General features: G+C 44.5%; 1 protein-coding gene across 1 annotated transcript in view; it reads left to right on the forward strand.

Moving 5' to 3' along the window:
• The window catches only part of LOC145359843 (NF-kappa-B inhibitor delta-like), a 45,972-nt gene extending 41,552 nt beyond the window's left edge, over positions 1 to 4,420 (forward strand). Inside the window, exons 7-8 of the mRNA XM_080214634.1 lie at positions 1,460 to 1,624; positions 3,596 to 4,420. Coding sequence (XP_080070760.1) covers positions 1,460 to 1,624; positions 3,596 to 3,661 — 231 coding nt within the window. The 3' untranslated portion in view covers positions 3,662 to 4,420. The remainder of the gene's footprint in view (positions 1 to 1,459; positions 1,625 to 3,595) is intronic.
• The last annotated feature ends 9,755 nt before the right edge of the window (positions 4,421 to 14,175 follow it).

The following is a 14,175-nucleotide window of genomic DNA, read 5'->3' on the forward strand; positions in this document are numbered from 1 at the left end:
TTATCCCGTTCATCTTCCTAGGAAGGTACAGGTCCAATGTGAGAACAGGGATGGTGGAGCAAGGGGTTCACACTTGGTTTACAGTGGGTTTTAATCCCAGCTATGCTACTGTAGACCATGCCAAGTGGTAGATGGTTCTTTTCCAATAAGGGCAAAGTAAAATGGACTTGAGGAAGTAATCAGGTTTCATGCCAGAGAAACGCATGGAAATATGATGGAGAAAACAACAAGGTGACTTTTTGTGTGTGTGTGGGTTTCTTATCTGCTCCAGGATTTATGTCAGTTTATGATAACCTGTAGTGACATGTTGGTATATCGTCTTAGCCAACAATACCCCTACAAGAAAAAAATGACTGGAACTGGTCATCATTCTCATCTCCAATGTTGTGCAGGTGGATTGGCCATGTTAAACTGCCCTGTAGTATGTATGTTAGGTGGATTAGCCATGGTAAAATTGTCCCTTCGTGTCCAAAGATGTGCAGATTAGGTGGATTGGCCATGGTAATATCGCCCATTAGTGTCCAAAGATGTATAGTTGTATCAATGTATAGATGTATATTGCCCATTAGTGTCCAAAGATGTAAAAACCAGGTGGGTTTTCCCGACAATTGACAATGGTTTCATGGTCATCAGTAGATTCATAATTCCACGTTTTTTTTTAATAGTTGAATTCAAATTCCACCATCTGCTGTGGTGGGATTCGAACCCTGGTCCCCAGAACATTAGTTGAGTTTCTGGATTAATAGTCTAGCGATAATACCACTAGGCCATCACCTAGTATAAAAAGGGACGGAATGGGATTGGTTACCCAATAATCACCATCCTTCAGTTTTCTGTTAGCATGGTGGGGAATTTTGGAGAGATCAGTAGTAATAAGTTGCGAATCTGATTGCTCTCTCTCCTTTGCACCATCATCAGAAGTTACAATCAATCACCTTGTTTTAAGGGGTCATACTTAATTTTGGGGTTCCTGTTGTTTGAGGGGAAGAAGCATGATCATAGAAGTGCTCATACAATCCCTGCAGTACAGAAGAAGGCCATTCAGCCCATCAAGTCTGTTATAACCACAATCTCACCCAGGCCCTATTCCCGTAACCCCATACATCCACCCTGGTGATCCCCCTGACACTAGGGTCAATTTAGCATGACCAATCCACCTATCCCGTACATCTTTGGACTGTAGAAGGAAACCGGAGCACTCAGAGGAAACCCACATGGACACGGGGGGGAACGTGTAGACTCCACACACCTGGTGGCCCAAGGCCGGAATCGAACCTGGGCTCCTGGCGCTGTGAGGCAGCAATGCTAACCACTGTGCCACCGTGCCGGCCCTGTTTTCAACTGAGAGATTGTAAAGAAGAGGGCAAAATGGCTTAAAAAGGCAAGGAAATTGTGGTGAGGAAAAAGGAAGTGCAAATGCGGGATCTCAACAAATGTTTTAATCCCCACTTTCCACCAGGCTCACGGTAACACAGCTTTGCACATGGCTGCTGGTCTGCAAAATGAGAGAAATCAGGAGAGAATAATTAAACTGCTTTTATATCACGGAGCAGACCCCAGCATTCGGAACCTGGAAAACGACCAACCCATTCATCTGGTGCAACCGGGAGAACATGGAGACCGGGTGAGATAGAACTGAAGTGTGATTGATCTCTTTGTTGGTTTCTTTTAAAGAATATTCTACCATTTCTTGCAATGATCACTGCTATTCTATGTCACATCCTAAGCTAAGTTAAGCCTATTTATTAGTCACGAGAAGGCTTACGTTCACACTGCACTTTACTGTGAAAATCCCCTGGTCGCCACACTCTGGTGCCTGTTTGGGTACACTGAGGGAGAATTTAGCAATACACCTAACCATCATGTCTTTCGTACTGTGGGAGGAAACCGGAGCACCCAGAGGAAACCCACACAGACACAGAGAAAGCGTGAAAACTCCACACAGTCACCCAAGTCAGGAATCAAACCTGGGTCCCTGGCGCAATGAGGAAGCAGTGCTAACCACTGTGCCAACTGTGCCGTACCAGGGTAACACCCTGCTCATTTCAGAATTGTACCATGGGAGCTTCCCATGGAATCCCCCCAGTGCAGAAGGTGATTCGGCCCATCGAGCCTGCACCAACAACAATTCCACCCAGGCCCTATCCCCATAACGCCACGTATTTACCCTCCTAATCTTTTGGACACTAAAGGACAATTTAGCACGGTTAATCCACCTACCCCACACATCTTTGGATTGTGTGAGGAAACCAGAACACCCGGAGAAAACCCACGCAGGCACAGGGAGAATGTGCATAATCGAATCGGGTCCTCTGGCGTTGTGAGGCAGCAGTGCTAGCCACTGTGCTACCATAATACTTCTATCCTTGAGTGAGTGCTTTCCAGTGCAACAAGTAACGAGGCACCGAGCTGTACATCCACTACAGCTTTGGCAGGAGAGCCAAAGGAAATCAAATTCTCCAACCTCACACACCCCCGCCATCACTGCCAGCATGAACAGAGAATTTGGCACTTAGACAAATCTCTATTCACGGCAGCGGGACTGGAGAATCACGGACGAGTTTGGAGAATTCCAGCCATTCTTGTTCATTCTTGGTGAAGAATTCGCTTCTGATGTCTGTGTATTATCAGCACACTGTGCCACTTTGTGTGTGTCACAGATTACTTTGGCAATGTAAGAGTGCATATTTGGAAAGGTTGCTCCCTTAACTTTGTAAGCAATCTCTCGGAGGGAGTGTTGGCTTGTGCCGTGTGAGCTGCTGCCCCCCAGCTGTTTCACTGCGAGAGAAATCCAGCAATTGCAAACTGGTCATGCGTTACGCACCCTAGACGGCCCTCAATGAAAGGACAAGTAGGGCAGGGTCTATAAACCAATGATTAATCCACTTCCAGACCTCCTACAACCCCAGTGATGTTGAATTTCATCCCAAGGTGTGCCAAGGTGAGTGCCATTGCTCCCAGTAAGCAGAAGCTGTCCTCTTCATTTATCTCCCCCCAATCACTTCCCCTTCCCCCCATCCAACTCCACAGCTAGGGCAAGATTGAATTCACCCTATCTCTGCAGCCTGTATCCTGGCAGCTTGCACAGCTGCTTTGACGTTGGGTTAGCCTTCCACAGCAAAAGAGGGGCATTGTCCTTCCCTGCCATCTCACATAGCAGGTCCAAATCTTTCTTGGTAAGTGAATGCGGTTGCCCAGCATTTTCACAGCCGCACAATTCCTGAAGGTCCACCTCATCCCCTATCTCCATAACCCCATGCATTTACCTTAGCTTTTCCCCCTGACACTAAGGGGTAATTTAGCTGGGGGAATCCATCTAACCTGCACATCTTTGGACTGTTGGAGGAATCTGGAGCACCCTGAGGAAACCCACGCAGACACGGGGAGAATGCGCAAATGCCATGCAGACAGTGACCCAAACCAGGAATTGAATCCAGGTCCCTGACACTGTGAGGCCGCAGTGTTAACCATTGTGCCATCGTGCTAGCCTAGTGAGGTGCACTGGAATATTGCTTTGCTTGTTATTTTTAAACACTGTAAAGTTGAATTTCATCAGTGATTTTGAGCTTTTTGTGACAGCTTCATCTTCTTACAGGTCCGATATCTCCTGAAGAAAGGAAGAGCTGGCTCGGGGTCAAACCTTCGAAATGCTACACTTTAGAGATGTAGCCCCAACCTGGACTTGGCTCAGTCCCACCACCCTCACTCCTGCGGAATGAACATGTACCTTATATTAGGAACATTTTAACATGCACTGATGTAGAAATTCTCGGATTTAGCGACCAATGTATTTTAACACATCAGTGCCCCATCCAACAAAGCACTGGAACAATTTAGCTTTTTACCTTCAAACGTAAGTGCAAGTTTATCCCTGATAGGATAATGTCATGAAATTCATAATTCCAGAGAAAGATAGAATTTGCATTTATATAGCCCCGTTACAATCTCAGGGTGTCACAAAATGCTTTGCAGCCAATGAAATACTTCTAATTCAGTTGATAGGGTGGGAATAGCAGAGTTGGGTGAACCACTGCAATGATCATGTTCAATTCTTAAATTTTACCCCAAATGTCCAAAGTAAGAGCAACATTTCACATCCCAGTGAATATCTGCCCGGTCAGTGTTGGTCATTGAGAATTCTTCCCATTGTTGGGAGCAAAGGGAAAAAGAATCAAAGGCGACATGAGGAGAAATTTTTTAACGCAGCAAGTGGTTAGAATCTGGGTTGCGCTGCCTAACCGAGGAGGACACTGGTTCAATCCTAGCTCTCATTTGCGCGTCCACTTCCCTTCCGAAAAGCAGAGAAATCAGGACCGCCAGAAAGGAATGGGCAGTGGGAATAGCTAGCTTCCTCTTGCTGAGAGCTGCCATGGACAGAATAGCCTTCTATGTTCTCACCGTTCTACGTTGGATTCAGTTTCAGGAATCCTAAAACGCCCTGGCTAAGGAATTTCACTGATCGCTGAATTCAACGCTCCATTAATATTGTTGAATAAATAAGTTTGGGTGGGGGCTCTCCAAGAAAAGTGTTGTAATCCCTTGTCAGCACATGTTCAGTAGCAGCGGACAGAACCTTCATCAATGGCCAGAGTGTTCCGAATCCCGTGTGTACAAGTGTGTTACCCAGACAACTAAATACTTTGCTACAGGTACAGAAGTTACTGCGTACAAAGTGCTTTTAATGAACAAATATTACATGCATTTTGTATGGCATTCCAAAGTGCGATCTTTAAATGGTCCATTTACAATGGCTTTGTTAAAATGATTGACAGAAAAATGTCATATGAATTTTGTCTGCCAGTAACGCCACCATTAGCTACATTCCCAACAACAATATTGATCAGAGTTAACAGAGGCTGGACTGACTTTCCTTCAAGGACATGTCTGAGAGACAGGAGAGGAGAGTTCAAACCACAAAGTTGCAAAGTTGACTTTATCCTACCGATTAACATTTTGAATTGGAAGTGCAGGCTTCCTACAAAAAGAAAAGGAATATTTTACAGCTTTCTACCTTATACTCAGGTTTTTCAGTTTGTCTACATTATTTGTGTTATTTATATATTAGCCTATATTATCATCAGCTTAGAATATTGCCATGTTGTCCCTCTTAAGGCAATAACTCATTGCTCTGAAGGAACAACCCTTATCAACATTTAAATCTGTGATTTTCTGATGGTGTGGATAAGATAGAAGAAGGATGTTTCTTTATCATTTCTGTGAAATGAACAGTTGATTGCCATGCAATCTAATGTATCTATCTGTATTTTTGTAATCTGTATCAGTGTGGCTGAGCTGTTTCACTTGTCTGCATTTCGCTTGACGTTACCCAAGCATCGCCACAATCGGCGTGCTTTATTATTCAATACAATGGCATAATGGTAAATGATACATCATCTTTTGAATTGTGTGCGGTGATACCACTTAGTTCATTTAAATGGATTACAGTCGAGTGCTCCATTTATAACAATACAACACTGTACAGAAGTTGAAAGGCATTCCCCTACATTCAACCAGCATTTCTTTCATCTCCCTCCCTTGTTTCATGGATTATGTGCGATTAACTTGTGTTTAATTTCAACTGGATTGCGTTTCCCTTATTTCACAAGTGCCCCTGACAATAGATTTGAGAGAGAGTGTGGAAAGGACTTTTTAAAATGGGCCAGCTGCTCGAAATAAGATACAGCTACTCACAAATAATTGTCTGACTGGCACTTGAAGATGTGGCTGTAATCCTCCAAAGTGGTGAGATAAGCTCTTGGGCTGAGATAACTTTGGCTAGATTCAACTGAGTGCTTATTAGACAAGTGTAAAACTAAGGGAGGGGGGATTCTCCGACCTCGTCCCCGTGCTGTTAGTAGATCACGCCAGTACCATAGAATAGCATGTGCTCCTAAAAATCCGTTTTACACACAGTGCCAAATACTTTACAAGTCTCCCACCCCTTCCTAATAACACAAACCGCATGGCGCCCAGAAAGGACATGAGTCAGATTAATGTATGTAATGTAACATTTAACTATTCACAACCCATTCAAAGCCCAGTACATGGAATTCACTCGGCTTTTAGGCTTAACAATGGTGAGACTTACTATTGAGCTCCACGAATGGAGATCTGGGGTGATAGTCACACCTGAAGAGTGTTGGGGGGCGGGGGGTTGGGGTTTGGGGGAAGGGCTCGAAGGCCATTGAAGCCCTCGGTTGGTCAGGCGCATTGTCAAGCAGTGCCCACTGAGCAGTGTCCACCCAGGACAGGGCTCAAATGGCACACCAGCAGTGTCCGGCAGTGCTAACTGGGCATCTCCACTGTGCAGTCTATGATTGGGGCGTTCTTGTGAAATGGCACCCAAGCACTCAGAATCTGGGTTCACCAGCAGGATTAAGCCCCGTTCCCCCCATTACTGGCGTGAAACTCCCAACTCTTCCAGAAAAGTGTGTGTGTGTGGAAGGATTGCGGTGCGGACGGCAGCCGAGAGACCAGCACAGAGCACTCTTGCTTTCTTGCCATCATGAGACTTAGAAACTTTATGGGAGAATTCCATCCTCAGTCTAATTGGGATTTAAGTAATTCTCTCTGAGGGGCACATTTTTTCTGCACTCATTCATTATCTGTTGTATTAAGCACATGTTCACAATTTCACTACAAATAACAAACAAATCTTACCATCCATCTAAACTGGTAACCTTCATCAGGCAGACAATGAAGATGGCTAGTGTGTCACATTGACATGGTAATGGGTGCAACTCTGAACTTTGTACAGAATTGCATATTACAGAGAAAAGGGAGCTTTGTCCTTGCCTTTAACTCTGGCTATACCTGACCTGGAAAAACTGGATGCTGACACTTGATCCCAGAATTATACATGGGGGGGGGGAGGTGAGATTCTCCGGGGCTCTCAGCCACGTATTTACCGGCGGGAAGTGGTTGTTGTTTGCTGGCAGCAGAATTCTCTAGTTCTTCCTGCTGTCAAGGGCAGTGGGATGACACCTCAAAGCCAGCAGAAAACCCACGGCTGGGAGCCTGGAGAATTTCGCCCCACATGTATCACAACCAGAGAATTCTGGCCGTGATTATTATCCAGCCACAACGACCCTTTGCCTTTACGATCAGAAGATTCAGTAGCTTTTGCCATTTACGGACATTTTACAGTAGCGAATGTCTCTTTACTCTGTCCTTTAACTAGGATTGCTCCAACAACATTTGCTACCCTTGTTTTTATGAATATGTTGAACATAATATTATCAATCAAATGTGGCACTATTTGATTTGACTTTCTGCGATGCTTTATGTATTTATTGCTGTTAAGATTATTTCTATCAGGAAAAAAAGCTGTAATATTTTGGGGGAAATTAATTTCATTATTCTTTGTTTTAGAATGTCATTTTATTGTGGATACACAATGTCACATTTTGCTGGTTTAACTGGCTTTCCTATGTGTATGCATATTGATAATAGTGCATAATAAATCAGAGCATACAAAAAATGTAATGTGTACTGTTGTAATGTGATCTGTATTTTTCCTGGACTTCAAATTATATTATAAACCAGCTCAGATATACTGCCAGAAAGTAGCTCCAAGCTCAATGCTAGTGTGTCACATTGACATTGTAATGGCCGCAATTCTGAAATTAGTCCAGAGTTGCATATTGAAGAGTAAAGGGAGTTTTGTTCTACCGTTAACCCTGGCTATACCTGACCTGGGAACACTGGATAGTAACACTCGATCCCAGAATTATACATCTGTGGCAAAGTTCTCCAGGCTCCCAGCTCCCATCAGTGGGAGGTGGCTCGTTGTTTGCTAGCGACGGGATTCTCTGGTCCCGCCACTGTCAATGGGAATACCCATTTGCATGGTCCGCTCCCACCTTCTACGATTCCCCTGGCGGGCAGGATGGGAAAATTTTACCCATTGAGTTTCCCTCAAAGTATTGCCCTCTAGAATATGTAATAACTGCGCCCAAGGAAGTGGCCCGTACCTAGCCAACTATTAAGGACAGTGGCCTATGATGTGTCACTATCTAATTCCTCCTTGTCTGGGTAGATTATAGACTGAGAACAGTGTCCAGTCCTGCACACCAAGGTATGAGGAGAACATTCACATGCCAGTATAATAAGAGGCATGGCACTGAATCCAAATGTCAGCAAACTGCTCTTAGAGTCATAGAGGTTTACCGCATGGGAACAGGCCCTTCAGCCCAACTTGTCCATGCTGCCTTTTTTTAAAAAACCCCTAAGATCATCCCAATTGCCCACATTTGCCCCAATCCTTCTATACCCATCGTACCCATGTAACTATCTAAATGCTTTTTAAAAGATAATAGTGCTCTGAGTTATACAAAAGTTGCAAGAGATCTCGAGCACAATAGAGTCATAGAGGTTTACACCATGGAACCAGGCCCTTCTGCCCAACTTGTTGATGCCACCTTTTGTTTTGAAACCCCTAAGCTAGTCCCAATTGCCTGTATTTGATCCATACCCCTCCATACCCATCTTACCCATGTAACTGTCTAAATGCTTTTTAAAAAACAAAATTGTACCCACCTCTACTACTACCTCTGGCAGCTTGTTCCAGACTTTTTAACAAATATTGTAAATGGGTAAACATTAGTTTGTACCATAGGTCCTCCAATGTTCCCATAGTGAACACTTTATAAAAACATTGGTCAATAAATAGAAATCTATCGGCAATACAAGACCACCCACTAGATATAACAGTAACAATTTTCTTCTTCACACGATTTACGACTGTACCTCATTGTGCAAAAGACTTGAGCTTTCATTCTGCAAAAGAAGCCTCCAGTTCCTCACTACCCAAGGTAACCATAACATGTTCTTCATGTCTAAATATAGGTTTGCCTCTTGAAGTTAACAAAAGTGCATTCAAAAGTGTACTTATTGAGGAAAAGCTGAAAGATTGAAACTTTTGCCCTTAACCCCCGCCATGAACTCAGCGCCCTTCCTATCAAATCCGTTCCCATCCTCTGCCATTGTCTCGGACTTCTTACAAATCTTGGTATCCTAGTCAACCCCAAAGCTGAGCATTTGACCCCAGACCCTTTCTGTCACAAAGACCACCTATATTCAAGCTGATTATAAGAGGTAAAAAACAGTAATGGAACACAACTCACAAAGAGACTGATAGAATTGTCAGGATGTTACATGTATTAGGGCAGCCCGGTGGCACAGTGGTTAGCACGGCCACCTCACAGCACCAGGGGTCCGGGTTCAATTCTAGGATTGGGTCATTGTCTGTGGGAGTTTGCACGTTCTCCCTGTGTCTGCGTGGGTTTCCTCCGGGTGGTCCAGTTTCCTCCCACACTCCAAAGAAGTGCAGGTTAGGTGGATTGGCCATGCTAAATTGCTCCTTAGTGTCCCAAGTTGTGTAGGTAAGGTGAATTAGGGGTTACAGGGATCGGGCAGGCAGCTGGGGTGGGGAACAGAGTGGGGGGGGTGGGCATGGGTAAAATGCTGAGTTGGTGTAGACTTAATGAGATGGATGGCCTCCTTCTTCACTGTAGGGATTCTATGATATTTAAATAGTTGCCTGATTGCTTTAAGATCCAGTCACATGATTTGATGGTGCTATCATTGGAGTGTTTCACAGGAAGCTGTTTAGTTTCATTTTCTACTCTGTACAGGCAATAACTCCTCAATAAATCTTGTTGTTGTTAGTTAGAATTAATGTGTGCAAACCACAACCTTTTCTTTTTGTTCAAAACCCACAACCCCCTAACATAGTTAGGACATTACATGGACCAAATTAGGAAGGAGTCATCATGTGTAGCCCCATCATTATTTTCTCACTGAAAATCTTCTTAATGCAAAAAGATTGCCTGCTTTCATTCCTTTTGATTTGATTTATTATTGTCACGTGTATTGGGTTACAGAGATAAGTATTGTTTCTTGTGCACTATACAAAGCATACCATTCATAGGGGAGAAGGCAAGTAAAGGGTGCAGAATGTAGTGTTACTGTCATAATGAGGGTGTAGAGAAAGATCAACTTAAAATTAGGTAAGTCCATTCAAAAGTCTGATGGAAGGGAAGAAGTTGTTCTTGAGTCGGTTGGTACGTGACCTCAGGTGTTTGTAACTTTGTTCCAATGGGAGAAGGTGGAAGACAGAATGTCCGGGGTAGATGGGGTGCTTGATTATGCTGGCTGCTTTTCTGAGGCAGTGGGAAGTGTAGACGGTGCCAATGGATGGGAGGCTAGTTTGCATGATGGACTGGGTATCGTTCACAACCCTTTGTAGTTGATTGCAGTCTTGGACAGAGCAGGAGCCATACCAAGCTATTATACAAGCAGAAAGAATGCTTTCTATGGTGCAACTGTAAAATTGGTGAGTGTGGCAGCAGACATGCCAAATTTCCTTAGTCTCCTGAGAAAGTAAAGGAGTTGATTTCTTAACATTAGCACCAGGCATGGTGGGACCAGAACAAGTTGCTGGTGATCTGAATATCTAAAAACCTGAAGCCCTTACACTGCTGTTTACCCCTTATTCTCAAACTCTGACCCCAAGTTCTGGACACTCCCACCATCGGGAACATTCTTTCTGAATCTACCCTGCCCAATCCTGTTAGGAGGTTACAAATTTCTATGAGAGTGGCACAGTGGTTAGCTCTGCTGCTTCCGAGCGCCAGGGACCTGGGTTTGATTCCCGGCCTGGGTCACTGTCTGTGTGAGGTTTGCACATACTCTCCGTGTCTGTATAGGTTACCTCTGGAAGCTCCAGTTTCCTCCCACAGTCCAAAGATCCGTGTGTTAGTTGGATTGGCCATGCTAAATTGCCCCTTAGTGTCAGAGGGATTGGCTAGAGTAAAGGCATGAAGTTATGCAGATAGGATTGGAATGTGGCTGTGCAGACTTGATGGACTGAATGGCCTCCTTCTGTACTGTAGCATTCTATGATTCTATGAGATCCCCTTTCACTCTTCTAAATTCCAGCAAATATAACCCTAACCAACTTAGTGTATCCTCATATGACAGATCTGCCATTCCAGGAATCAGCCTGGTAAATCTTCATTATACTCCCTCTATAGCAAGGATATCACTAAAACTGCACACACAACTCCAGGTGTGGCCTCACCAATGCCCTGTGCAGTTGAGGTATAACATCGTTATTCCTATACTCACATCCTCCCGCATGTTGGGTGCCAAATCAGTCATCTATGCTGACTAATGTCACAATCTACCACTCTGCTCTCTTCCACTGCCTGCAAGGAATTACCATACCATCACATTTCCAAGCACGCAGATCAGCCTGGGATGTGCCAGAGGTCATGAGGACCAGACCCCCAATTCCAGCAAATTCTTTTACATCTGATGACTGTCACGACCATCCATACAAGAGTAGAATTTTGCAGACTTTTTTTATCTTTAGTTCCATATTTTCAAATCATCTGAATATTTAAATCTCCATCATAGAAAATCATTGAACCCCCCCCATAGTGCACAAGGAGGCCATTAGGCCCATCGAGGGGCATACACGCGATGGGTCGTACTTGGGCTGCTCTTGGATGATCGAGAGTAGCCTAGTGCTTCATGTCGTTAGTGTGCGCTTAAACTGAACCAGATACTGGGCAACACGACAGCTCAGTGACTATCACTGATTGCTGTGCAGACACATGGATTTGGGCCGGTGTCTGCGGGAGTTTGCACATTCTCCCTGTGCTTGCGTGGGTTTTCTCCGGGTGCTCCGGATTCCTCCCACACCCCAAAGATGTGCTATTAGGCTGATTGGAGGTAATAAATTGTCCCTAAATTAGTTTCCCTCAATGTGGAATGCCATAATCATAGATAAGGGTCATGGGTGAAGGGGGGATCTGGTAATGTTAAAATGGTGGCACGGGCTCATTGGGCTGAAGGGCCTGTTTCCCGGGCTGTTTTTGTTCTTTGAGTCTGCACCAACCAAAGTACCACCCAGGCCCTATCCCCGTAACCCCATGCATTTACCCTAGCGAGCCCCCCTGACACTAAGGGGCAATTCAGCACGGCCAATCCACTTAACCACACATCTTTCAGGCTGTGGGAGGAAACTGCAGTACCCGAAAGAAACCTATGAGACATGGGGAAAATGTGCAAACTCCACACAAACAGTAACCCAAGCCGGGAATTTAAACCCGGATCTCTGGCGCTCTGAGGCAGCACTGCTAACCACTGTGCCACCATAGTGGCACCCTAAATAACAGGTGTCAGCACAATAATGTGATTACTGAACTGTATAAACCCCTAAAGATTATCCTTTATTTGTCCCAAATTCTGATCATAAGTCAGTGAAATTTTGAATTTCTTCATTTTATAAACAGTTCAGAATTTCAAATTTCTCATAAAGATTTTCAATGACTTGACCAGAATCATTATTTCAGAAGCAAATTGGTTCACGTTTGAGGGTCATTTATTTAACTCTTCTATTCTGGTTCGTCGAGTCAATGAGATTGTCAGATTCTGGGAAAAAGCAACAGAAAACATGCAGAGAATAATAACAGCAAGGTGGTGAAAACCTCTCCAGGTCAATGCAGGAGATAAACAGATGCAGTAGGGTGAGGTAGGTGCGGTTTAACATTTAGTTGCATCGTGTCTTTGCGTGATTGTGACTTCCTTTTAACTGTAAATTTGGACCTAATTTCCATATTTACACTGCACACCGTTGAGGCAACCACTAAAATGATTCATCGTTGTTGCCACAACACTGGGGAACGCTCAGAAGGCAGGGTCAACCCCTGAGTCGTTATTGCTGTAGTTCCATCCTGTTTGTGGGACAGAGGATGAATTACAGAGCCACAGCTCTGTATTTCTCCGACAAGATGAAGTGTAAAGATAGGCAAGGCAATGAGCAGAATGTTGTGAGGGGGCTATGACCGCACGTTGTACACTTTTAGAAAATAGATATAGACATCCTCATGGCTGCTCCTAAGATTTTGCAAACTGGACAAAAACCTTTCAAAATGGTTGAAGTTCTCTCTGTCTTTAAACCCTCAACAATAGGAACTGTCTGGTAGTTTAAAAAAAAACATACCTCTCATTATCTCTGAAGAGACATTCAACAAGTTGCAAAGACCAAATTCCCCAGTCTAGGTCAACCAAATGGAATCTATTCGTCTACCAGGACAAAGGGCCCTGCAAATGCCCTTTCAGCTCTTAATGGTTGGCACATTTAACCGTTTTTAGGAACCTACCTTTGTCAAAACCACAGTGAAGAGATGGTAATCATGTAACATGAACCTCCAGCCGTGCTGCAAAGCTCGGTCTGCCATTTCACCATCTGCAAGCAGTAATACAGAAAAGGGGCCCTTCCCTGATTGAGTGCCTGCTCTCTTCTACCCTAAATCTACTAGGATGTTTTGGGATGGCATAGTAGGACAGTGGTTCGCACTGCTGCCTCACAGCTCTGGGGGGTTCAATTCCAGCCTTGGGTCACTGTCTGTGCGGAGCTTGTACATTCTCCCTGTGTCTGTATGGAATTCCCCCAGGGCCTCCAGTTTCCTCCCACATACCAAAGACGTGCAAGTTAGGTGGATTGGCCATGGTGAATTGACTCCAATGTCAGCGGCTTAGCAGACTAAATATATGGGGTTACGGGAATAGAGCCTGGGCAGGATTGTAGTCTGTGCATCAGATTCAATGGGCCAAATGGTCTCATTCTGCGCTGTCGGGATTCTATGATTCTGTCACCTACAATACTGATTCATTTCCATGTGCCTATCTCACTATGACTTTCCAAATGGTTTCTACTGTTGCCATGACATCCATCTTAAAGAAATCTAAATCACGTCTGTCAAATTAACTCTGTCCATCACACAGCATCTCCTTTCTGAAGGTGAGTGTCTCAAGGGGCTGGAATTCTCTGGCTGTTCACACCCTGCTGCCGCTGCCAGCCACGATGCAGATTACCATGAACTGCATATTTCCCTCCAAGCCGTACACCACATTCCTTCAGTGTTGCCAATTCAAAATCCTGGAACTCCAGCCCTAACAGCATTGTGGGTGTACCTCCACTGTGCTGCTTCATGAAGGCACCTCCCCACCACCTTCTCAACGGGGCAACTAGGGGGATGGAAAATAGAAGCTGGCCTTTTCCAGCAATGCTTTCGACCTGTGAATGAATTTTAAAACTAACCTCATCATCAAAGCAAAGTGTATTAATCCTGGACACATTCCTGCGTGGCATTGTGTTGTGAT

Source organism: Carcharhinus amblyrhynchos, chromosome 29 (genome assembly GCF_965287045.1).
Source record: "Carcharhinus amblyrhynchos chromosome 29, sCarAmb.v2.hapA, whole genome shotgun sequence".
Taxonomy (NCBI): Eukaryota; Metazoa; Chordata; class Chondrichthyes; order Carcharhiniformes; family Carcharhinidae; genus Carcharhinus; species Carcharhinus amblyrhynchos.